This window comes from Budorcas taxicolor, chromosome 21 (genome assembly GCF_023091745.1).
Source record: "Budorcas taxicolor isolate Tak-1 chromosome 21, Takin1.1, whole genome shotgun sequence".
NCBI classification, from domain to species: domain Eukaryota; kingdom Metazoa; phylum Chordata; class Mammalia; order Artiodactyla; family Bovidae; genus Budorcas; species Budorcas taxicolor.
The window spans coordinates 27,840,848-27,868,246 of record NC_068930.1 but is presented as its reverse complement, the minus strand read 5'-3'; the positions used below and the strand labels follow the sequence as shown (position 1 = coordinate 27,868,246).

The window sequence follows — 27,399 nt, the reverse complement described above, 5'->3', positions numbered from 1 at the left end:
GAGTTTAAGCAAACCCCAGGAGACAGTGAAGGACAGAGGAGCCTGGTGTGCTGCAGTCCATGGGGACGCAAAGAGCTGGACAGGACTTATCGACTGAACGACAATAACAACAATGGAAATGTGAAGAAAATCTGGGAACACTGGTCTAGACCAGTGTTCGCTGAACTCAACGATGGGTTCCATGAGATATTAACAGGATGCCGTACTCAAGGTAGGCTGAGAAACACTGCATGTTCCAGGCCATACCGAGATCTGACACCTGGCACACACTGACTTTAAGCCATCCAAGGATAACCAAATCTCTATGGCTTTGTTAGCTTAACTGTTTTTGAAATGCTGCTATGGGTGCTCAGTTCCTTTCACAGGAACTTTACTGTGATGCAAGTCTAAATTTCTTTTAGGGGGGAAAAAAACCCCAACAACTTAGATTTATGCTTGTAGCAATTAATTAGCAAAAGAACCAAACTAAAAGAAATGCAGAGTAAGCACATACTGACTCAAAGGACCTCAAAGCTAGAGAAAATCCAGCAGTTTGGTCCACTCGCTCAACCAGTGCAGGATCCTCCGTCTGCCCTCCTCACTGCAAAGCAGCTCCAAGACCTCAGGGGGTAAGAGAACTACTGGGTGCCAGGACTGGTTCTGGGGCCTGTATCTGTGTTCTCATGTTACTCTCCACAACTTCCAATGAGTTATTACCTTCCTTTTTCAGAGGTGAAGAAAATATGCCTCAGTGAAGTCAAATCCTTCAAAAGTCAAAATAGCTACTGAGTCCCAGCTCAACGTCTCCTAAAGAGATCCTAAACATTCTTCTCCCAAAGAAAGAAAAATCAGGAGTGGCATTTGGCATAATGTTAGCAGTGGATAAAGTCCTCAAGTCTCCTCAGAAGAGACCCAGAATTCACAGAAGCCCTTTGCGTTAGGGGCACAAGAGTGTTGTCAGACTCTTTGATCGTTATCACAACTTTGCTTACCCAGACTGATATGGCGATTCCCTTGTGAAAAACTATTGCACAGGTTTGGATAGTAATGTATATGAGCAGTTTAAACCTCATTTACCAGACCTTTCATTATAGAAACGAGTCGTTCTACTTTTGCAGAATAAAATATCCTTAGTTGTCCAACTTCCACTCCCTTGCCCCCAAGATTTTTATTTTACATTTAAGGCCTCTGGCTTTCCAAGATCTTGCTGTTGTTTAGTCGCTTAGACAGGTCTGACTCTTTGTGAACCCGTGGACTGTAGCCTGCTAGGCTCCTTTGTCCCTGGGATTCTCCAGGCAAGAACACTGGAGTGGGATGCTGTTTCTTTCTCTAGAGCATCTTCCCAACCCAGGGATCAAACCTGCATCTCCTGCATTGACAAGAGGATTCTTTATCACTGAGCCACCTGGGAAATCCTGTTCTAAGATCTTGTGCCACGTGCTCAGTCACTCAGTTGTGTCTGACTCTTTGTGACCCCAGGGACTATAGCCCAGCAGGCTCCTCTGTACATAGAATTTTCCAGGCAAGAATGCTGGAGTGGGTTACCATTTCCTAGTCCAATGGCTTGGCTTTCCTGTTGGTAAAAGATGCAGGAATCCTATCTGGCTGGAGCCCCACACCTTGATAAAACTGAGAACGCAGTAGCTGTGACAAGGATGGTATTGGCCCCTCTTGGGTCCCTCAATTGAGAGCTACCCTTTCCTTTGGCTCGAAGAGTCTCCAATATTCTCTCCAGGGTCCTTCTTCCTCACCCCATCGTGGCCTACCTCAAGGGACTCAGAGCCTGAGTTTGGGGCTGTGCACTAATGCATGCAGGGTGGCCCACGGGGAGGTGGCTAAGATCTTAGTTCCTTGATAAATCAGACAACAATGTAGCTTCTATGAAAACATACTAAATGAGTTTGGTTTTCTAATCTACTACTCAGGGCATCTGAGTCTTTCCCTCTCTCGCCTTACCGAGAACATCGCTGGTGGCCATGATATCGCATGTGTACATTGCTGCCATCAGTCGCTGTGGCTTCACTTGCAGTGCGTAGCGACAGGCTTCCTTCATGGTGGCTATGAGCTGTCCTGAGAAGGGCCCGTAGCAGTCAGTGAGTGGAGACTCTCCTCTCTGAGAAGCCCTTTTCTCAAAGGGCTCAGAGCCATCGTCTTGCAGCTCCTGCTGTTCGTCTCCACCTGAGCGGGTGTCACCTTCCCCCTGTCCCTCCTTCGCCAGATCACCCGGTTCTTGATTCTGTTTATTACTTGCTGTCTGTTCTTCAAACTTACTCAGGTCCCATTTTTCCAGGACAAAACACACACCCATGAGCGGCTCCTCGCACATGGGGCCGGAGAGGGTGGCTAGCTGGAAGCCGCTCACAATGCTGTTGCCCAGGTCTCGGTACCGAATGGCTTCTTTTGAAGCTTTGCCATCGAGGCCTGTCCACACTGAATTCTGAAAATCCTCACTTTTATTTACTAGTATGTTGGGCCCACATTTTCTTGGGCCAAATGACCAGATTTGGTCCACTGTGTTCCTCCACTTCCTCCCAGTGAGGTGGTGCTCAAGCTTTCCCTTGAATTCCCAGATTTTCTCTTGGGTCTTCTGATGGATCATCTGAGAATTATTTTTGCCCTCATTTAGAGAGGATGTTAACTGCTCCATAGAACGAATCAGGTCACTGCTTTCTTCTAGAATCTGAGTGACCTCCTCTGGGAGCGGCAGGGCTCGGACGCTGAGTGTGGCAAGTTTGTTGGGAGTCGTCATGGTGATGAGCCCATCAGAGTCAACCTGGATTCCTTCAGGGATTTTGCTCTGATCCTCCTTTGTTTGGTGGATGACCGCAACTTTCTGTTGTTTGCCAATTTCTTCATTGACCATGTCAACTTTCGGGGGCTTTGTGATTGTTTCTCTGAACGGAATGATGGGTTCAGATACACTGATTTGAATCTTTGCAAACCTACAAAGTTGAGAGGAATAATACAAGGTTATCATTAAAATGGCATCAGAACTCCCATGGAGCAATATTACATAGTAAATATTCTGCAAAAATGCAGATATATAAAAATTATTTCACTAGGAAATATTGGTGATTTACAATCTATCAGAATTCAAAAACCACTTTCATTTCAGATTGAAAAGACTACCTCTAGTGGGAAGAGATCTTCAGGAGTTCCTTGCATATACCAGAATCTCACTGCATTGTTCATTCATTCTCAAAACAAATAAACCATGTATTTAGATAAGACTGTTCTGAGTGGAGAATAAATGTTTTAATAAGATTGACATATTAATTCTTTAAAATAATATTTTCCAGTTGAAGAATCTGGATAAGGAAAGCTCAATGATGAAAACTTAATAATATAGACAAAGAAAAATTCACAGAACATCAGGATATCCACTCAAATCCTGACAGTGTACTTGGCTTTGATGAGGCTCACGGTGAGGCCAACAAGGTCAAGGAGCTTGTTTAGAGTGACTCTCCCCTAAAGACCTTCTGCAATGATGGGAATGTTCCATACCTATACTGTGATTACTGAGCACTTGAAATGCAGCTAGTACAACTAGGGAAATCAAGTTTTATTTTTATTTAATTTTAATTACTTTTAAATAGCCACACGTAGCTACTGAACATCTGAAATGTGGCTACTGTGACTGAGGGACTGAATTTTCAATCTTATTCAACTTGAATATCTGGCCACTGTATTGGACCACAGAAGTCTTGACCGTAAGTGTGGCATCAAGTTTGGAAAGCCCCTTTTCTCACATGCCATCAAGTTTAGTTTCACACTGCACTTTCTTTCAGATGAGCTGTAAGTTCACCAAGGGCAGATTCTGGAAACTGGCATGGTTTGAGTCTGATGACGATTAAACCAGGCAATCTTTCTTTTTCTCTTATTTTCTGTCTACCTCACTCCCAGGTAATACTAAGGCTTTGGTCTGGTCTACCACCGGCAATGTGGATGGATATATGTATAAACGTACATATATATGTACATACATAAGCGCATATGTATGTACACATATATACTATGAGATATCTCTGGATCCTGGAATAACGCTTTTTCCCTGGGGAATGTGATTCAATAAGGAAATTAAATACTGAAAGTAAAACGTTTTGAAATGCTTACTTTTGATTCTAGGTTTGTTTTTGCTTTCTACATTTTGTGGGTATAGGGCAGGTATTTGGTTTATCTGATTTTATACTTTTTGATAAATTCAAAAATTCAATAAATGGTTTTCTGAAAATCATGTTACCACAAGTGGTTTTAGAATACAGAACCCAAATAGAATCATAAAACGTGGAAGAAAATTAAATTGTTCTGAAAAAATATTCCCTTTCAAGGAAGATTTTGGTCTTGCCAGTGAGTATGTTTACTTTCGAGGATTAGTTTATTTCAATGCTATATATATTGTTGCAGAATATACAACAAGATGGATATCTGCTTGATACTTTATTATTACTCTGACACTTGAACTTGATGAAGGTGGCAGACACAGACAAAACTGTAGTTCAATCTTACCTAAGAACTGGCACTTGTTTTGAAACATTCACATGCTCTGCACTGCCAGGGTTTAAAGAACCTTTAGCCTGAGACATAAAATTTAAGATAAAATAACAATGAAAAAAGATGTATGATATGTGTGTGTGTGTGTGTGTTTTCTTCCCACTAATCACTTATTATGTACGAGGCACCGTGGTACACGGTTTACATGTGTTACTTAGTAGGTGCATTACTATCCTCATTTTGTAGAGCAGAAAACCAAGTAAGAAAGATCAAATAATTTCTCCAAAGTCATAGAACAAGTAAGCTGGGTTTCAAGTCTAGGTCTGACCTCAGAATCAGTGTGTTTAGCCATTATGCTATCCGGAAAAATCCAATTAAACAGCATATTAAAGGAATAATTCACTACAATACTAAGTAGTTTTTATTATAGGTTATAACAATTGATTTGTATTAGGACATCTGCTAAAATATCACATTAAAAGTATTTAATAATCTATTCAACTATCTTTACAAATGCTAAATGGCATTCAGTAAAATTTAATATCCATTCCTGGTCTTTTAAAAAGAAAAGCACTTAGAAATTTTAGACATAGGAAAATGTTTTTAAAATTATCATTATTTAGAGAAAATAAGTTCATATACTGAGAACACTTAAGAAAACAGACTGCACAGCTACTGAAACTGTGATGAGAGTGACTCCATCTATGACACTGTCCCATTTCCTTGTATTATAAGGTCCAAAGGGCTTAAAGTCTCATTAGTCCTAATTTCTAAGGTTTCCAAGAATTCTCCCACAGCCATCACTTGTAAGATTAATTACAATCACTCCACATCATGGAAAGGTTGGTGTGTGTATGGCTGTCATACCTACAAAGTGTCTCAGAGCTAAAGGTTCTTTAAACCCTGGCAGTGCAGAGCATGTGAATGTTTCAAAACAAGTGCCACAGGCTCAGACTACACTAGTAATTTTCCATGGCTTCCTGCCATATCTGAGCATTACTGCCTTGAGAGGTGGATGGTGAGAACTCTGACAGTTTTGCTGGCCAGAAGACCACAGGTAGCCCCCTTGTCTCCCACACCTGTACTAATGCATTCCTGAACATGTGTGTCAAAGTCAAAAGGGCTTATATATTAGAAGGCAGGTTCTGTTGTATGAGAGGTTAAAAAAAAAAACTTTAGAATTTTCTCTATGTTCTTATTCTAACTGCCAACTTTAACAGTCATATCAAATAGTACACAAAGCAAAACTCCACTGATCTATGACTTGTCACAATGTGAACACTCATGTAAACCACTACTCAAGTCAAGAAACATTACTAACCCTCAGAAGGCCCCCTCATGTGTTCTCCCAATCCCACGAACGTAACCACTATCTTGATTTTCATTGTAATCCATTTTAAATTATTTTTTATCACCTAAACATGTAACCCCTATAGTACATATGTTCAGTTTGGCCTGCTTCTTGGACTTCATGTAAATAGAATCAAACTTATTTTTTTCAATTGTCTTCTTTTGCTCAATATTATGCTGTGAGATTCATCCATGTCTGCAGTTAACTTGGAGATTATTCTATAAAATTCCGTAATTTTTTAAATCTATTTCGAGTTTTTTTTCAGCTTTTGCCTATTAAAATTTTTATTGCTATGAATATTCTTTTTAAATTTTATTTTTTAATTGAAGGATAACTGCTTTATAATATTGGTTTCATTTCTGCCATACATCAAGCTATGAATATTCTTGATACATCTGTCCACTGTGTGTTACACACAGATAGAACACAAACGAGAGTGGATTTGCCAAGCTATAGGAACTAACTATCTTCTACCTCAGGAGATAACACCAAGTAATTGCTGACTTGAAGTAGAATTCTAAGTACCAAAAAGTATTATTATTAAAGGCAAGTTAATGACCTGAGAAATGTAAGGTTACTTAACACTGGGTTTTAATTTGGTAGCAAAAAGTGCAAAAAGAAAGAAAATAGTTCAAAAACTCCAAAAAATAACATTTCAATATTATTTTAAAAATAAAATAAAATAAAATAAACCCTCTGAGGGACTTTCCTGGTGGTTCAGTGGTTTAGAATCTACCTGCTAATGCAGGGGACACTGGTTTGATCCCTGGTTGGGGAACTAAAACCCCACATGCCTTGTGGCAACTAAGCCCATCCACCACAAGTACTGAGGCCAGGCAACCTACAGCCTGCCTGTGCTCTGGAACAAGGGAAGCTGCTGCAATGAGAAGCCCGAGCACCACAGCTAGAGAGGAGCCCCCGCTCCCACAACCAGAGAAAGCCCGAGCACTGCCAAGAAGACCCAGCACAGCCAAAACTAAGTGTGTGAATAAAATCTCACATACACACACACACACACACACACACACACACATATATATATATATATATAGAGAGAGAGAGAGAGAGAAAGAGAGAGAGAAAAAGAGAGAGAGAAAGAGAGAGAGAGAAAGGGGGAGAGAGAGAAAGAGAGAAAGAGAGAGAGAAAGAGAGAAAGAGAGAGAGAGAAAGAGAGGAAGAGAGAGAGAGAGAAAGAGAAAGAGAGAAAAAAAGAGAGAGAGAGAAAAAGAGAGAGAAAGAGAGAGAGAGAGAGAAAGAGAGAGAAAGAGAGAGAGAGAGACAGAGATACAGAATATAAACCCATGTAGGTGGTGCTGCAGAAGCAGCTCTTCTTATTCTACTGTGTTACTAGTAGTAGCAAAGTAGAACTACAATACCACCAGCACCTACTACCACTAGTACCACCACCACCAATTTTACTCGGTTGTTTTAAGAATTAAATGAGACATGCAGACTTTAACAGTGACTGCTATGTAATATTTAGTAGGTAATTATGTTGATTACTTATAATTATTATATAACTATAATGATTATGGTTATTAAAGTCCCAGAAAATTGAAAAACAAAAGGAAGGCAGGCCACTATAGGGCCATTCATCAAATAAAAACAAATGATCAATAAATACATTAAAAAATGTTTCAGTATCATTACTAAGCACAGAAAGTGTATACTAACAGTGAACAAACATTTGTCTTCCAGACTGATGAAATTTAAAAAAATTATGATATACAGGGCTGCCAAAAGTTTGGGAAAAGGAACACTTTCAAATACATTTTGCTAGTTACAGTGTAAACTGGTACAGACTTTAAGGATAATATGGATCATAAGCCTAAAAACTATGCCAGCAATATAATATGCCACCTTCTGAGTTAGCAGTTGTTAGCAGTCGTTAGCAGTTAGCAGTTTATCTGAACCAAATAATCAGAGCTGTATATATAGATATCTGTAGATATTTGAGTATGCATAGAACAGAGTAGGGATTTATCAACCCAAATGTATGGTCATAATTATCTCTGCATGGTAACTGAATGATTCTTTTTATTTTTCTGTATTTTCCTAATTGCTATAATAAACATATATTACCTTTGGAATAAAGAGGAAAAACGTAACTCACAAAAAGTTATCTGGGAATAGTTATGCCTATTTTATGACACATATCACTATGATAGAAAAATATTAAGATTTACTGAAGGTTTGTATTAAAATATTAAGATTTACTGTGGAGATGACATCAATAAGGAAAGAAGTCTACCCTAATTACAGCCTAAGTTCACAAAATATGATTTTGTTTTGTTGCCCTGACATGCTGTGTGTGTATATGCTTAAACACGTATTTATGAAAATATTTTATGACTTACACTAAAAATGCAAAATCATGCAAGCAGAGCAGTGAATACTATTAGTAAAATTAAATCTATGATCCAATAACACAATCACAATTCATGTTTAAGTTCAGGGCACTTAATTTTTCTCCAACAACAAACAACATTATAAGTTCAAGGGGTTTAGCAAACACTAAAATATCCCATTGATTTGGGGGCTCCATCTCGGTCATCACCTAACCTTTCTTTTAAGTCATCCAGGCAGCGCTGAAGATGGACTTCCCCTGCTGTGACTAAAACGTGCTCTCCTGTTTCCTGAATTAAGATCTGGACACAAGGATCAGCTTGGTTTAACAGCTTCATTCCTTTGACGAGTTGAGGCATTTCACCTAGGTTAGCACAATGAAATATTCATTAAACACAAGGTAACGACTAACATTATCTACAGACAGCATCCATGGGAAAACTCATGACAGATTCCGAAGGGAAAAGCATAATGCGATGAACTTTTATGATAACAGTTTACTCTGTTTTTCCAAATAATATAGCGATGTGAAGAAAACTATCCTCTAATAATTTATTTGTACAGACAGCTAACATGAGACACATGTCACAAACTTATCATCATCAAGGCTTCCAAAGCTGAGCCATACCACTTCTTCAAACTCTCAGCAGATATAAATTACCATTATTATACTTGTAAATCATCAAAATATATTACAAATGTATATATACACAGAAATGTAATAGAACTCTTTCCATACAGTACCTATAAAACTATAAAGTCACTATTCTAATAAGTATGAGAAAAACTGAGGTCAGAAAAAAAAAAATCACCATCTTCATTTCATCAAAATCTGTGTAACTGGTGAGTGGGACTGTAAAAATTGATATCACGACTTAGTCAAGCCAATGGCGCATGTCTTCCATTGGACTGTGTGTAACTTTGTGAGGTGCATTTTTCAGTAATAACAGTCACTATAATCAAGTGCTACAATAAATGGAGCCTAGAAGTAGATCTGTGCAGCTATCTTATAAAGTGTTATGGTAAGGTTTTAAAAAATAATGAAGCCTCATTGTGGAAGGCAGACTCCAAGATGGCCCGAGTCACCCTCGTCTTCTGCTAGTCACACTCCAGTGCAGTCCTCTCCCACAGGGAACCGGGCTGGCCTGTCGGACCAACACAATACTGCAGAACTGGTAAGTGACTCCTGAGGCAGATCACAGCAGGCTTCTGCTTTAGTGTCCTGAACCCCTGGCGAAAGCCAGTCACCACACTGCGCTCCAGGATCACCAAGCACCATGAGGAGAGGTCCCTGTGGAGGAGCCCAGGCCCCCAGTGAGCACCGACTTGTGAGGCCCTGTGAGTGAACCACCTTGCAAGTCCAGGTACACTTTCAGATGGCTGCGGCCTGTGGTCACACACAACTACAATTGCATAAGACCCCCTAACTGAACCCTTCCAGAACTCCTGACCAGAAGAACTGCCAAAATAATAAAGGAGTAGTTACTGTTCTCTCAAGTCACCAAATTTTGGAGCAACATGTTAGGCAATCCTAGGTAACTAACAGAATTATAAACCACAATTACAAATAATTGGGCTGGCCAAAAAGTTCATTTGGGGTTCCCTGTACCATCATACACATCTGTTAAGGGTCTCCGGGATCCTCAGTAGCTAGGATATGTCTCAGAACCTGGGGCAGAGACAAGCTTTCTGAAGGCTCGGCTCTGAGGAGAGAGGGGATATACAGATGCAGGGGCAGTGAGGCTACTACACACGCCAACAGAAATCTGTGTTTGTGAGCAAATCACACGTTTACTCTCTGGTTCCCCTAGAGCAGTCTGGAAGACACTTCACTGGCTACCCCTGAACACTGGGAACAGCAGAGTCGCGGGGAACAGAGGGTGAGTGACAGGTACAGGAAGTAAAGTACAAGAGTCAGTGAGGACTGGCCAGGCACATGGTAGGAACCGAAGACTAAGTATTAGTTATTAATACTCTAGGGCCTGGTGTGTGTGGGTATCACACAGCCAGACAGAAAGGGGCAGGGAGTGCTTTCCAAACACAAAGGGAATGCCAGATGATCTAGCACACCCAGATGTGAATTCTGAATCAAGCAGTCTTGTATAAGATTCTAAAGAACCAGTCACATAAAACATGAGCTTTGCTGAGACACGACCCTGTGCCAGGGTTCTGGGGGATGCAAAGACAACCGTGTTTCTGCCATAAAGAAGAAGATAAAGTCTCCCTGGATAGCAAAGGTGCCTAAAGATGCCAGGTTCCTAAGATAGAGGTTAGATTCCCCTGGAAATGGTGGTGGTCTGTATGGCCTAATGGCTGTGTAAGTTATATACCCCTGTTATGTACCTCCAGGAAAATTCACAGTCTACTACTGAAACAAACCAGGAGAAACCAAGCATTAAATGCATGCATTAAAAAAATGTAATGAACATCACATGCTTTTAAAAACAAGGTCATCTTACTTGGGTGCTTTGGTTCAATAGCAACCCTCACAATAGGGGTGGCTTCGAAGTTGAGAGGTATGAACGGGGGGCAGGATGGTGAGGTACACAGTGTGGCCGACTTCAGCACGAAGTCCTGAAGGCCTCCAATTCCTGCAGGGAGGAAAAGACCCATGGAGTCAATAAAATAAGACAAATTCTGAATTTATGTTAGAAAAATAACGTCAACCCAGTATATATGTCACAGATAAAAAACACTTAAGAAATCAGGCTAAAACGTACCTACTTTGACCACAGCAGTGATCCTGTTGAGATATGTATGTTTGAAGACATCAATTACTTTTTAAATTGGAACTCTAAAATTTTTAAATACATTAGTTTGATGAAGATGAGTCTCTACTGAAATAATCTCTTTTGCCAAATCGACTTCCATGTGGGTAAACAGAATTTTAGAGACTTTCAGATGAGACTATCAGTTACCCCCCACCCCACCCCTCTCCTGCCCTGATACACTTCAGGCTCCCAGCTGGGAGTTGCATAAGCTTCTAGAGCAGGGGTTTCCACCCTCTGGGCTGCATATGGGTATCTCCTGTCAGATCGGGTGGTGGCATCAGACTAGAAATAAAGTGCACAATAAACATAATGTACTTTAATCATCCTGAAATCATCCCCACACCCCCAGCCTGTGAAAAAACTGTCTTCCATGACACTGGTCCCTGGTGCCAAAAAGGTTGGGGACCCCTGCTCTAGGGGATACATATTTGTCTTTGAACAGATAGGAACAGAGAGAATGCCTCCAAAAGTGAGATGAAGGGGTCATACTGAACATCACATCCAGAGTAAGAGCAGACAACACTTTAGAACAAATTAAGAAACATATGGGCTTCCCTGATAGCTCAGCTGGTAGAGGATCCACCTGCAACGTGGGAAGATCTGCTGGAGAAGGGATAGGCTACCCACTCCAGTATTCTTGGGCTTCCCTTGTGGTTCAGCTGGTAAAGAATCCACCTGCAATGCGGGAGACCTGGGTTCAATCCCTGGGTTGGGAAGATCCCCTGGAGAAGGGAAAGGCTACCCACTCCAGTATTCTGGCCTGGAGAATTCCATGGACTGTATAGTCCATGGGGTAGCAAAGAGTCGGACACAACTGAACAACTTTCACTTTCACTTTCAGGAACATATAGAAGGGCCATTTTTGTGCTTTTGGTTTCAGTTCAGTTCAGTTCCGTCACTCAGTCGCGTCCAACTCTTTGCGACCCCATGAATTGCAGCACGCCAGGCCTCTCTGTCCACGCTGCTAAGTCACTTTAGTCGTGTCTGACTCTGTGCAACCCCATAGATGGCAGGCCAAGAGGCTCCCCCGTCCCTGGGATTCTCCAAGGAAGAACACTGGAGTGGGTTGCCATTTCCTTCTTCAATGCATGAAAGTGAAAAGTGAAAGTGAGGTCGCTCAGTTGTGTCCCACTCTTAGCGACCCCATGGTCTGCAGCCTACCAGGCTCCTCCGCTCATGGGATTTTCCAGGCAAGAGTACTGGAGTAGGGTGCCATTGCTTTCTCCCTCCTGTCCATAAGGTAAACATTAAAGAGGGCATGGAAGGAGAGGTCACCTGTTTTAGGAGAAAGTGACACAGGTGAAAGGGGCAGGGATATTCAAGCAGCATTCTGCTTCTCCATCTCCAGTTTAGAGACAAGTATGGAAAGCAAACAACCCTGCTGCTGTTGGCTGACAAATGGATGTAAAGGCACAGGGTGCTGGGGTGCCACACTATGAACCACCCGTCCTGGAGGAGGGAACTGAAGCAGAGCTTTCACAAGCCCAGAAGGTGGCAGAGGTCTCTGAGTCTGATCACACAGGGTGAAAAGCCCCCTTCAGCTGCCCCTCCTGAAAGTCTCCACACATCACTCTCCCCACTACATTACAGGGTCACTCCAGCTATAGGAACACCTTCTTCACATTGGGCTGGAATAGGTCTCCCCCATCTCTACAAACTGTTCTGAGTTCCATTCCTCAAAGGTCCACAGAAAACGTGCTTCTTCCACTTTTACCAACTACCCTTGGGTTTCAGAGGCATCTGTCAGGCCCTTTTAATCCCTGTCTGTCTCACACTAAACCTCATTAGGTCCTTTGACTTTAACTCATGACATGACCGCTAGAACTTTCCTGTGCAGGGGACGCTCTTCAGACTGATATCTCCAAGGTGCCGCCAGCTCATTTCCTTGGTCAAGGTCTACACTTCTTACTGCTGTGCGTCTTGGCCCAGCACACAGAGACATCTATGCGTGGCCATGGCTTCCTGTTAACGTCCCTCATGTACCATGGCAGACCCGGGTCTGCCCAAACCTCCATCAAGTCTACTAGAAATAACAACATCTGCCATGAATACAGGGGGTGAGGACAACCTCACAGTAAATACTCCCCCTCAAACCTCATCCATCCTGCTCTGACCTCTGGCGAGCAGGCACTTCCTTCCTGCTCAGATAGCACATGGTTTCAAGGAAAAGATAAATGCTGGTCTCTCCTCTGTGTCACCAGGGAAGCAGGCTGCAGATGGTCACCATATTCTGAACACTGTCTCTGTAAAACCTTCTGGTTTACATTTTTGCTGTTCTTGCTACTTAGATATGCTCAGATTTGTGAACATGATTGCAACTCCCCTAAAAACAGAAAAACAAAAAGTCAATACTACAGTATTCCTAGTCAAGATGAAGATTATAAGGAAAAGATTATGCTCCAATGACAGTCTTTGGAGTTATTTGGGTGAATCACAATAAAATGATTTAAAACTCACTTTGAGAATTTCTTGTTGCACTATCAGATAATTATTAAGTATAGAACTTTATACAAAACACATTTTAAAACAAGCTTTCTGTTTTAAAAATGATGCCATCAGATACAATTAAAAAACAAAAAACAAAAAACAGGGACTTCCCTGGTGGTCCAGTGGCTAATACTCTTTGCTCTCATTGCAGGGAGTCAGGGTTTGATCCCTGGTCAGGGAACTAGATCCCACAAGCTGCAACTACGAATTTGCATGATGCAACTAAAGATCGCACATACCACAACTAAGACCCAGTGCAGCCAAAAAAATAAATAAAAATTGAAAAAAATAACAAACCACCATATCCCCATGTAATACCATTCTAATACTGTCACTATATTCATTTGATATATTTCCCTTTTTAGTCCCTCCTCTATTGGCACACATAATTTACACTGCTATACTCTCCATATAGCATCACTGACTCAATGGACATGAATTTGAGCAAACTCTGGGATGCCTGACATGCTGTAGTTCATGGGGTCACAAAGAGTCGGACACGACGTAGTGACTGAACAACAACAAGATTTCCATATAATTCTGCGCCATTTTTTCCCCCCTATTTTAAATCATGGGATTTTCACTTCACTTGTTTAAATCACAACTGTATCAGTTAGGAGGAATGATTCCTTCACATACAGTACACCTGCTCAAGCATTTTTCAACCGCGGGACTGAAGGACATGTTCCCTTCAGGGAATTATTTTTAGAATTTCTGGAATAGGAGAATTGATAGGTCAGAAAAAAAATATGTAAAATTAGCATTGCATGAATTTGTTTCAAGGATTAAAGAGGATGCAAAGTTTTTTCCATGCATATTTCTAAAAAAGCATATGATTTAAAGAAAAGAAAGAAAAAACAGGCTGAGGAATATGAAGCAAACAGAATTTACTAAACAGCAAGAATTCTAGCTTGTTTTCATACAAGCCAGTAACTTTTGTCTGACTGTAGATGAAGGATCCAAGTCCTCGCTGGTCCCAATTCTTCTCTATATAACAAGGAATATTAGCTATTTTGGGAGCGTGAACTCTGGCTTGGGCTTCCCAGGTAGCTCAGCGGTAAACAATCTGCTTGCCAATGCAGGAGATGCAAGAGACACCACTTCAATCCCTGGGTTGGGAAGATCCCCTGGATGAGGAAGTGGTAACCCAATCCAGTATTCTTGCCTGGGAAATCCTATGGACAGAGGAGCCAATTGGGTTACAGTCCATGGGGTTGTAAAGAATCGGACACGACTGAGCATGCACTCATAAACTCTAGCTCACAGACCGGGGTGACACCCGAGTAAACACCGAGTTCTCCCACTGGACACACTGGTCCTTACCAGAGTATATACCATACCCTTCAAATGCTTCTTAATCAAAAATCAGCATTTTTGCAAACACCGTCAGACCAACATTTTTTTCCAGGCTGTCTGTTTCCTGTTACTAATGATTCCATTTTTAGTTGTTTGAGAAACTACTATACTGTTGTCCAGTGGCTGTACCAATTCACATTCACACCAACAGTGTAGAAGGGTTCCCTTTTCTCCACATCCTCACCAATATTTGTTATCTGTGTTGTTTTTGATGATGGCCATTCTGACAGGTGTGAGGTGGTGTCTCATCATGCTTCTGATTTGTGCTTCCCTGATAATTAGCGATGCTGAGCATCTTTTCAAGGGTTTGTTGGCTATCTGTTTCCCCTTTGGAAAAATATCTATTTAATTCTTTGGCCCATGTTTTTAGTCAGATTGATTTTTTTTTTATGTTGAGTTATACTAGCTGTTTATATATGTTGGCTATTAACCCCTTATTGGTCATATCATTTGCATATAATGATATGCAAAAAGATATTTCAAATAAAAAGTAAATGTGTTATTTACGGAAGCCAAGATTTGGCAGCGTATCTTGGCTATGAATGGATAAAGACTGTATGTATACCATGGACTACTACTGAGCCATAACAAAGAATGAAAATATTGCCATTTGCAGCAACATGGAAGCACTCGATGGGCATTATGCTAACTGAAATAAGTCAGAGAAAGACAAATACTGTATGATATCACTTACTCTTGGAATCTAAAAAGTACAACAAACAAAGAAGCAGACTCCCAGATACGGAGAACAAACTAGTGGCTCCCAGTGGGGAGGGACGCGGGCAATACAGAGGAGGGGGAGGCCAAGGCACAAAATTACTGTGTGTACAATAGGCCTAAGGCTCTACTATACCATAGGGGGAGTACAGTCAATATGTTATAGTAACTGTAAATGGAAAGTAACCTTTAATATTTGTATATAAATTGTTTAAAAAGTATTCCGTAAACAAGCAACATGAAGGGGCACAGCTTTTATGATGTGAGACTGGAAATACTGTGTGGGGCTGGAGAGACAGATGGGCCTTTTGTCGACAACTGTTTTCCTTTAATGACTCCCTGCTGCACAGGTTCAATCAGTCGAAAATGAGGTCACACTGGCAGCAGGAACTGGTGAAGTCACTACTGAGTTCTAACGCCGCTTCGTGGGGACGAGACTGCGAGCTGTCTGGACAGAGGACAGCATTACTATCTTTAGCAAAGTTTAGATGTGTAAAGTGGTCTTTCATTACCAGTATAAAAATATGATTGGAATTGAAAAAAAAAAAAAAGAACTTTGTGGTAAAACATGTTAGGGCTCTAGACAGAATATGGTCACCTAATCTCCAAAGTTTTATTTCAGGCCAACTTGGACATCACTACACCCAGAACCACCAGCCTGTTCCTCCTAAACTGTTTAATAAGCCCAAGTTAATGGATTTCTTTAAATCTTCACAGTAAATCCAAGGTATGTGCCATGGATGTCTATAGAGCCTCAGGCCTATGACAGTAATAAACACTGCTTTAGAAGACACATGAGGGTTCAGACAACTATCACACACAAGAAATGTCTTTTCTAAAGTGCAGGTTCGAAGAGTAGTTGTTGAGAACCCAGAAAACCTTCGTTCTGGTCCTTCTGTCTTTGAATACCAAGGAAGCCCACATCCTCTGCCTCTCATTTGTGTCTTTATTCTGCACCTTTCCTATCAAACTCGGATTCTACTCTCTGTGAGTCAACTACAAAGGCTATCAGGGGATCCATGTGCTTTATAACCCTTGTCATGGAGGCAGCAGGCAGGCAGCTATGATATAAAAAATAGGCCTTTTCCAAGCCTGCTTGCCTAGCATCTCCAGCACAGACCAGTACTGCTAATGTTTTCAGAGGATTATCAAGTCTGTCCATTATGCTAAACACATTTCTTAAATCAACTGCCCTTTAGCTTCTTGGTGTTAAAAGGAGGCCCAAGGGAAAACTCTCGCAAAATGACATCACTGTGTCAGGATTTTTTTTTTTTTTTCTTCTCCTAGGGACAGATGGAGCTCATAACCAGCTAATCACAGTTTTTAAGAAAGTTTCATCAGGATCTGGGGCCTTTTTCTCAACAGAGGGACTACAATAAATGGAAAATGTAACACCTTAAGAATCAAAGCCTTTTTTTTTTTTTAAAGTGCTATAGGCTTGCTGTCTTCGTCTATACTTGAGAACAGGTGGAAACTTGGCGTCAGGGTCCTGAACCAGGTTAAGGGAGCTATAACTAGGGTTCACTGTGGAGTTTCAATTTGTGCATCAGGACCACTTTCATTTATGCCCCCAACCACCATTCCTGTGAAACAGAATCACTTGGTAGAGCTGGCTGTCACCAAGGGAATTAACACAGTTGGAAGGGTCTAGGATTCAACAGGGGAAGAAATTTCATCGTGGACCTGGAGGCAACGCAGAGTACCTGAATGGTGCCGAATGGTGTATCTCAAGGTGAATGAAAGGGCAGTCAGTATAAAACAGTCTTCTGGTTGTCTCTGGGCATGTGATGTCATGATAAAGAATCTACTGATGCTAACCCGGGAGAAAGAATGACGCACATGATTAAAATATTTGAAAACATTTTCCATTAGAACAGAAACAGATGTGAAGGAACCCAGCATATATTAATACAAAAGTGCTGGGATGCAATGGGAACCCAAAGTGGTTTCAGAATACCTGGTGCACAGAACACAGTCGGGGGGCTAGTGAAACAGGAGGCTGAAGGAAAGCAGAGACAGACTGTCAAGAGATGTGGATATCAACTGAGTTTAGACTTTAATGAGCTAGATGAAGCGAGGGTAAGGTGTCAAGTCTTGGTGGTTACTTAGGAACTGGAAAGAAGGGACAAGGAGAAACGAGGATGAAATCCAGACTTCTAACTTGGAAAACTAAGCAGATGATTACTTAGTCAAAGCATTTCTCAACTCTTGAGGTTCATAATTTTTTCCTACCATTTTTACTAGTTCTTTATGTAATAAACACTTTAACTCATCACATTTTTTCCTTCAGACTACAGTTTCCCTGTTTATTTTGAGTCTATTTTTTCTTTTTAGTATCTTTTTGAGCTTTTTCTATTTGGCATCTAAACTCCAGAGCTTATAAAGTTGTGCTTTCAAAGAACTGAAAGTGATTCAATATTCAGTTACTTTTCGAATAACTTGGTTTTAAGGGCAGGGGCACAACTGGGCACTTTATGAAGTTTCTGCAGTGAACAAGTAAACCTGGGGGACTTCCCAGGTGGTCCAGTGGTTAAGACTCTGAGCTTCCACTGCAGGGGGTACGATTCCTGGTCGGAACTAAGATCCCCATGCCATGTGTGGCCAAAAAATAGGAGGGGGAAATTTGAAGGGGGACAAAGGCAGATGGACAAGCAATTGCAATGTAATGTCGTAAGAGTCACAACAGCAGCAATACAAGGTGTGTTTATGTGGGGAGAGAAACTGAGAAGTTACAGACTTCCCAGAGAAGCTGACCCTCAGGAGTATTTGAGATAACTCTGAGGGCTGAGTGGGGGAAATGGCAACAGTGGAGGCCCAGGTGAGAATCCAAAGTCATTACCTACAGCTGCAGTGAGGATCAGAAAGCAGGAATGAAGAGACACTGGCACCCCATTCGTGCCTGTTTCTCCGCGATCTTGCAACTGCCATCAATATTTTCCCTTAGGCAACACGCATTCTTGTTATGTTCGATTTGGAATCAGAGGGACTTGAATTTAATTAAAGCTCTAAGCTTATGCCAGTGACCTGATCCCTCTCTAGTTTTAGTTTCCATATACACTTATGGCACATGGTACTTTCGTAGGGTTACCATGAGCCTCAAGTAACTTAAAAGAATAAGAGAGTCCCTGGCACAGAGTCAGCACTCATAAATGGAGGTGGTGGCAGTGGTGGTTATAATGGTCATGGTAGTATCAGCAGCTGTCTTAGTAACAGTTTTATTAATTAGGGTTTTCTGGTGTATGTATGAAGAGCATATTTAATTTTTTATATATACCATTAGTTAGTTAACTGTAATGAAGGTTGTAACAACTTCTTGAAAGGCACAAGCTTATAATCATATCCATTTATAAGCTTTGAACCCCATCCCACTGACCTAAATTTATATTTTGTATAGCAACACATGGTTTTAAGTGATGTTCCTTCAAAGATGTGATTCCAATTCAAAGATTTCAATAAAATGGAGGAAATGTACGATGTTTAGAATGTAAGGAAAATAAAATGCCTAGTACAATTTTAAACAAAAACAGAAATTTGTTTCAAGATTTGAAACTGTAACTGGATTTCTTCTAGCTTTAAACTAAAAATATTTCCAATTAAAAACAGGAGGCAGAGACACTTCTGGATGAAATGGCAACTTCATCACAAGTATGCAAAAGATTCTAACTGAAATGACCTAAGGAAGAAAACAAAGGAAGAACTGAATGACCACTGAAACTATAGAGGCCACTTCAAACTGTGAGCCCTTTCTGTTAACTGTAGAGCACATTAAAGTCAGTTCATGACTCAGTTCTTGAGAAATCAACACAACTTAAAAAAAAAAGATTGTATACACAATGTACTAGTGGTGGTCTATTTGATCACAGATCAACAGAAATGAGTGAAGAGCCCAGAAACATGTTATGTGTGAAAGTGAAAAAGTTAATGAAATGGAAAAAATAATACAACTGTATCTATACCATATACCATCTAGAAAAATAAATTTCATGTGGACTTGAAAGCACAAGTCAGGATGACATCATGAGACTGCAAAGTCTTACTCTATTATAAAATCTATAAAACAAAAATACCATAAACAAAGTAAAAAGTTATAAAATAATGATGATTTCAATGTCAAAACAAGACAAAGGATTAGTAGGCATAACATATAAAGAACTAGTAGAAATCAATGAAAAGGAAGGCAACCAACAGGAATGTAGGCAAAGAATATAAACAGCTTTAAGAAAAGAGACCAGAAGAAAAGGAAGCTCAAAACACTCAGAAAACATACCAAAAAACTTAATCTCATTAATAGTAAGTTAACATAAATGAAAACCACGAGATACTATTTGACACCGATACAACTGGTATAAATCTGAAGAATCCACATGCTGGCAAGTATGTGCAGAAATCATAGGTCTTATGAACTGGAAATGGGAACAAAAACTGCTACAATCATATGACTCAAGTGAGAGAACAAGTTTGTGATGTAATGTTCCGCCAAATACGGTAGACGTGCAACTCACTGGTCTGATTTCTGCTTGTATTTCCCAAATCAGTGTGAGCAGAAGGCTCACTAGTGTACCAGGAACATACCACAAACAGTGGCACAACCCTAGGTGACTTGGTAACTGGTGGGAACATTTGTGGTTGGGGCCGACTGCCGGCATTCGTGGGCAGGGCCAAAGATGAGGGCCTTGGAGCATGTGCAAACATCCCACACAAAGAATTTTCCTGAGCTGCGTGGCCTTTGAGTATTCTAGACAAGCCTGTTTATAATGATCTGAGTTTAAATTTAACTTCATTTGAAAAACAAGGTACTTCTGGCACAAATGAACACATGTTGCATTTTCGGGAGTTTTACTCTTTTCACCATGAAAATGAGCCAGTCACTGTTTCAGCAGCAGCCACTTCTGGCTCCAAGTCATCAGCACAGTACGTGAGCATGATGCTGCAGCCACGGCCATCACACACACGGCGACCACAAGCATATATCTCACTCGATCTGTCATCTAGCGTAGTCAGATTGGAACGTTTATCACTGCAGGGTGACGGTGAAAGTTGCTCAGTCAAGCCTGACTCTTTGCGACCCCACGGACTATACAGTCCATGGAATTCTTCAGGCCACAATACTGGAGTGGGTAGCTTTTCCCATCTTCAGGGGATCTTCCCAACCCAGGGATCAAACCCAGGTCTCCTGCAATGCAGGTGGATTCTTTTTCAGCTGAGCAGGTTACTTTATCGTAAAACAACAAAAAAAATTTTTTTAAACAGTAAGAAAACAACCTTTCTGAGGCTTCAGCACCTTGAATACTTGCTTTGAATTGTTTGAATTATCACACAGCCATAGACCCTGGGATTATGTCGTAAACACATTACATTTGCATTAGTGAATTTAGGCCCTAGAAACCGAAACTGCTCTCACCTCTAGACTGCCAGCCGCGGACTTCCCTGGAGCCTGGTGTGCGCGGAGGGAGTCTTGGATTTCTACCTGATAGGGAGCTGGAATGTTTCTCGAGGTTAATCAAGGTCCTCAGAGTGAGGCATACGGCAGCCCCAGACTCAAGGCCCTGCTCATTCTCAGTTCCACAGGAAGCCCCTAATCTCCAGGTCCACCCACAGGCTGCCCTGGCAGGAGAAGTAAGCCTGTGTCACCTAATGCCACCTCTGTGCCCTTTACCATCTATAAAGATTACTTTTTCAGTGGTAAACATTTTCCTCAAAGTCAATTCAGGAATTACGGAATTTAGTGGGGCCTATTGAACCCTACGTGTTGTTGTTTAGTTGCTCAGTCGTGTCTGACTCTTCTGCGACCCCTTGGGCTGCAGCACGCCAGGCTCCTCTGTCCATGGGATTCTCCAGGCAAGAATACTGGAGTGGGTTGCCATTTCCTTCTCCAGAGGATCTTTCCAACCCAGGGATCGAACCCACGTCTCCTGCATTGGCAGGAGGGTTCTTTACTGCTGAGCCACCAGAGAAGCCCTGATGTCATTATTAATTTGAGAGTAAGGCTCAAAACAGCTAGTGAAGGAATATTTCACAGAATTCCTGAGCTTCTTAAGATTTATGTCAACAATTTCTACATTTATAGGTCTGTGCTGAGCACCACGGAGGAGGCAGAGATGAAGCCAACCAAGATCCCACAAATTTCTCTCATTTAATATTATAAGCACTCCTAAAACATTTTTAAAACTCAGTCACATTATTGCTGATAATTTATTCCAATCCCTGAACCTTGGAGCTGGAGATTTCTGTGACCATTGCCACGTGTCCAGGTCTCGACGTAGCACAGTTACTGTGGCATGGCACACGCACAACTTACTTGATACCAGAACTCACTGAAGAAATCTAATCCTACGGTGAAAAGGTAACAATGCTAGAATGTTAATAAAACTTTAAGCAAATACAGGTTATTTTAATCCAAGCCAATACTTTTGCCAGTGAATCCATTCCTTCTCTGTGAGAAGCAGCTTTCAAAGTGGTTCTGTTATTGTGGCCTGATCACTTCAAAGATCAATGAAGTAAGAATTTTTGACTGAATTTTTAAAAAATGTTAATAGTAGTACAACAAAGCTACAGTAATCAAAACAGTATGGTACTAACAAACACAACACTGTAATACAACTATAGTCCAATAAAAACATAATAAAAATAATAATTTAAAAAAAAACAGGATGGTACTGGCACAAAACATAACGTAGATCAATGGAACAAGACAGAAAGCCCAGAGATAAACCACGCTCCTATGGTCCCTAACCTATGACAAAGGAGGTAAGAATACACACTGGAGAGAAACAGTCTCTTCTATAAGTAGTGCTAGGAAAACTGGGCAACTACACGTAAAAGAACGAAGTTAGAATATTCCCTAACACCATGTGTTAAGTCACTTTAGTTGTGTCTGACTCTTTGTGACCCTATGGACTGTAGCCTGCCAGGCTCCTCTGTCCATGGGATTCTCCAGGCAAGGATACAGGAGTGGGTTGCCATTTCCTTCTCCAATACCATACACAAAACTCGAAATGGATTAAAGACCTATTATGTAAGGATGGGCACTAAAAAACTCTTAGAGGAAAACACAGGCAGAACACTCTTTGATGTGAACTGCAGCAAAATCTTTTTTGATCCACCTCCTAGAGTAGTGAAAATAAAAACAAAAATATATAAAAGGGATCTAATTAAACTGAAAAGCTTTTGCACAGCAAAGGAAACCATAAACATAACAAAAAGACAACCCTCAGAATGGGAGAAAAGATGTGCAAATGAAGCAACTGATGAGGGATTAATCTCCAATGCATACAAACAGCTCATGCAGCTCAATATCAGAAAACCCAAATAACCCCATGAAAAAATGGCCAGGAAATCTAGACATTTCTTCAAAGAAGATATACAGATGGCCAAAAGCACATGGAAAGATCCTCAACATCACTAATTATTAGAGAATGCAAGTCAAAACTACAATGAGGTATTCCTTAACACCAGTCAGAATGGCTATCATCAAAAAGTCTACAAACAATAAATGCTAGCGAGGGTGTGGGGAAAAGGGAACCCTCCTACACTGTTGGTGAGTATGTAAACGGGTACAGTATGGAGATTCCTTAAAAAACTAAAAACAGAACTACCATATGACCCAGCAATCCTAGTCCTGGGCATATACCCAGAGAAAATCATAATTTGAAAAAAACACATGTACTGCAATGTTCACTGCAGCCCTATTTACAACAGCCAAGACATGGAAGCAACCTAAATGTCCACTGACAGAGGAATGGATAAAGAAGACGTGGTACATATACACAATGGAATATTACTCAGCCAAAATAATGCCATTTACAGCAACGCGGATGAACCTACTGGTATTGTAAAGAAATCAAAATGCTCTGTAAAGAACAAAGGAATCTATACTGAAGAGCTGGATTAGTGTAGCCTCAGTTAAAAAAACAAGTGAAAATAATTAAAGCAGGATTTTACTCAGAAGATAAAAGAATGCCTACAAATCACTACAAAAAGGCAGACAATCTTTAAAAAAATGTAGGTAAAGACTTAATGACAATTCACAAATGGAAAGAATCAATAGTTAATAAATAAAAAGGAGTTTAACGTCCCTGGTTATCAGGAAAACCAACTACTACTCCATAGACATCAGAGTGGCTCAAACAAGAACAAAACCAAGTGTTGGCAGAGAGATGGAGCAACTGAAACTTGCAGGCGCTCCTGGTGGAGCATAAATTTGTACACTCACCAAGCCTCAACGTAAACCTGCCCTATCACAGCAACTTCTCTTCCAACAGACGTGTACAAATGTTCAGCAAAAAACATGCACATGAATATTCAAAGCAACAATACTCCTAACAGACCAACACCGGAAATAAACTACAATGTCCACCAACACAAGAGCAGAAAAATAGTGGCAGTCACACAACACAGCTACTGGAATGAACAGATTACAACCGTGTGCAATGACATGGGTGAATCTCACACTCAGAGTGAATGAGTACGAAAAGCCCAACCCAAATGCCTTCTCTATAACTCAGCTTGTACAAAGTTTAAAAATGTGTAAAAGTAACCTATGTTAGATGCCAGGGAAGTTGCTGCTCTTTGGGGTGGAGGGTGCAGGTACCAGTGACTGGAAATGCAGGTGGCTTCTGCACTCGGGCAGTGTTCTATTTCCGGGGCTGGATGCCACCGACGCTGGCCTGTGTTCAGTTTATGAAAACCTATCAACCTGTGGTTTAAGGTTTGCATTCTTTTCTATATAGCTATTATGCATTAATAAAGTTACTTAAGGGTGCAATTTGGCACAAATTACATGGGTATTTAAGGTGCTTCTGAGTCTTTCAGAGATGCCATTAGCTGTAGCTAATAAAGATAAACCTTTTTTAGAGCGTTTCAAAAAGAATTGGCAGGAAGAGCCAGCAGATGGTTTGTCTTGTTTACTGTGTCCTTTCTCTGCACATCACCCGAGGACTAATGAAAGGTATCGCTCACTTCAATGTCCTTACATAGATTCTTCTGAACATGTCTGCCCTTGAGCAAATCACTTCTTTATTCAAGTAAGTGCATCCAGGAGGAGACTGGCCACCCTCTGTTGTTCACACTCTGGTTCTTCATTCAGAGGTTGGTCTTTTTAAAACATCCACTGGAAGATAATATAAACGGTTTAGAAAACTACTCTTTGGGTTTTGGTCTGTTTCATTTGTTCTTGTTCAGACTCTAAGTTGTGTCCAGTTCTTTGCTACCCCATGGACTACAGCACACCAGGCTTCCCTGTACTCCACTATCTCTCAGAGTGCTCAAACTCACGTCTGGGGTGGGGTTTGCTTGAGTTGATGATGCCATCCAACCATCTCATCCTCTGTTGCCCCCTTCACCTCCTGTCCTCAATCTTTCCCAGCATCAGGGTCTTTCCCAAATAACTTGGCTCTTTGCATCAGGTGGCCAGAGTATTGGAGCTTCAGCGTCACCATCAGTCCTTCCAGTGAATATTCAGGGTTGATTTCCTTTAGGATTGACTGGTTTGATCTCCTTAAGTGAAGTGAAGCCGCTCAGTCGTGCCTGACTCTTTGCGACCCTGTGGACTGTAGCCCACCAGGCTCCTACGTCCATGGGATTCTCCAGGCAAGAATACTGGAGTGGGTTGCCATTTCCTTCTCTAGGGAATCTTCCCGACCCAGGGATTGAACCCAGGTCTCCCGCATTGCAGGCAGACGCTTTAACCTTTGAGCCACCAGGGAAGCCCCTTGATCTCCTTAATGTTCCTTAATCTCCTTAAATTTCCCTTAAGGGAATTTTAAGAGCCTTCTCCAGCACCACACTTTGAAAGCATCAATTCTTCAGAGCCTGGTCTTCTTTATGGTTCAGCTCTCACATCTGTACAAGTTTCACTGGGGGTGGGGGACCAATCCCCAGCAAACACCACATAATTCTCTAAGACTGCCTTTATTTATATATCAAAAACATTCATCACAATACCCAAGAATTTCCAAGTGTCTCATTCCATTTTTACCAGCTACCACTGCTGAAAACTAAGGACCATTAGAGTAAAATAATCTCAGCTCCATCATCAGAAATGTTCCTTGGGCTCTAACAAAAACAGAGTAAGTGCTATGAAAAGTAGGTCAGCAAAGTAATGTGAAAGTTGTTTCCAGTTGACTATTTCCATAATATGATCTGTGGCGGCCTTGTGTATATTGTTCTCTTCAGCAAATATCCCAGAAATACTGTGAGGTAAGATGATCATTTCTAACTGACCCCAAATAGGAGTCCTGAAACAAGGGTACACCAGGCGGCCCTCCTTGACTCTCCCAAGGCACTTGGCTTTGTTTTCTCAAACAGCCACAGGTGTCCTTCTGATTTATGAACAAGCTCTGTCTCCAGTGAAACCTGTGGCAAACAAAAGAATTCCGCCATGACAAAAAAGGCAGAAATGCCAACTCAGCATCTATAAAGCAGCTTTCACAATAGAGACTAATGGGAACCATTGACTCAAGACTTCCCAGACTGTGCCGACTAGGTGGAGCTGGATGACCAATAACCAAATCCCATTGGTGCCCTGGTCCCCACCAGTTCACACAGGATCTTCACCTTCCTGACCGTCACCTTCTCTGGGAATCCCAGGGGCTGGTCTTCACAGGCTCATGAGCCCACACCTGCCACAGATACTCAGGCATTTGTGTTCTCACGGTGCAGAAACTCTGAGGGGTCTCTGATGTAGGGGCAATGTTTCCTTTGAATGCCATACGCCTTTAGAGGGCAGACAATGCTAGTGACCCAATGTCTTAGAGTCAACTCTTCCGGGCTTTACTCCTGCCTTCGAAGGTCCCCGTCATGGGCACCACAAGGCAAATCCAGTGATAGGTGTCATGCCATTCCTCCCTTAGCTACTGGACTCTCCTGCCACATCTGATTTCTTGTTCCTTAGGAGCAGTTTCCTTCCAGGAGGGCTCAGTCATTTTCAAGGGCCCCTTCCACTAATACCTTCATATGCCCCTCATCTGCATCCTGGAGGGTGAAGCAGCCCGTGCTGAAGCTGATCCTTGGTACTTCAAGTGTTTGAGTTACTACTAATCAAGTTACTATTCTACAGTAAGAAAATGACTTGCAGTATTTGGCTCAGGAGCAGGAGAGAAGGGAGCAGTGACAGTACGGTCACTGAACACCCCAGGCTGTGGGGAAAGCCCTCAGGGAGATGGGAAAGCAGCTAGCTTCCCAGATTGAGTACCAGGTATTAAGTAGGTCACTGCTTCATGGAGGATAAAATCTACTCTAGAAGCATCTAACATTTGCACACAACTTTCACAGCTTGCTTCTAAAAACATCACTGTCCCTAAATTAAAGACAGAAACATCAAATTTCTACTTCAGCAAGTTTTGGGGCTTCCCAGGTGGCACAGTGGTAAAGAACCTGCCTGCTAATGTAGGAGATGCAAGTTCAATCCCTGGTCAGGAAGATCTCCTGGAGAAGGGAATGGCAACCCAGTCCAGTATTTTTGCTGGGAGAATCCCATGGACAGAGGATCGGGCAGACTACAGTCCATGGGGTTGCAAAGAGTCAGACACGACTGAGTGTCTGAGCATGCACACCTCACCACTCCCTAGTGCTCCTCCCTTTCAGAGGTGAGGAATGTGAGGGGTACAGAGGGGAGAGACTGATCTCGCATCAGTTTCTGGCAGTTCCAAAAAGAGTCCAGTTTTCCTGACTCCCAGGACAGGACTTTTCCTCTGTGCCTCGCTTCATCAGTGGATTGCACAGAAGATGAATTACATTTTTCCAGCACCAATAAATAGCCATGATATTTCTGCTCCTTTCCAAAATCCCTAAAATCTCATTCAGACTGCCTTTCCTTCAGTGAAGGAAAAGTAAAAATGATGAATCTGGTAAAGAAGAAGAGAGGAGGAGGAAGAACTGGTGGGGACAAAGAGGCGATGGATC

The 27,399-nt window shown here is 41.5% G+C and overlaps 1 protein-coding gene across 2 annotated transcripts in view; it reads right to left on the bottom strand.

Moving 5' to 3' along the window:
* Positions 1 to 27,399, bottom strand: part of EFL1 (elongation factor like GTPase 1) — a 111,519-nt gene that overhangs the window by 18,068 nt on the left and 66,052 nt on the right. For both annotated transcript variants that reach the window (XM_052659413.1, XM_052659414.1), the window contains exons 16-18: positions 10,627 to 10,758; positions 8,384 to 8,531; positions 1,936 to 2,921 (exon numbers count right to left, since the gene is read on the bottom strand). In XM_052659413.1, the coding sequence (XP_052515373.1) occupies positions 1,936 to 2,921; positions 8,384 to 8,531; positions 10,627 to 10,758 (1,266 nt within the window). The remainder of the gene's footprint in view (positions 1 to 1,935; positions 2,922 to 8,383; positions 8,532 to 10,626; positions 10,759 to 27,399) is intronic.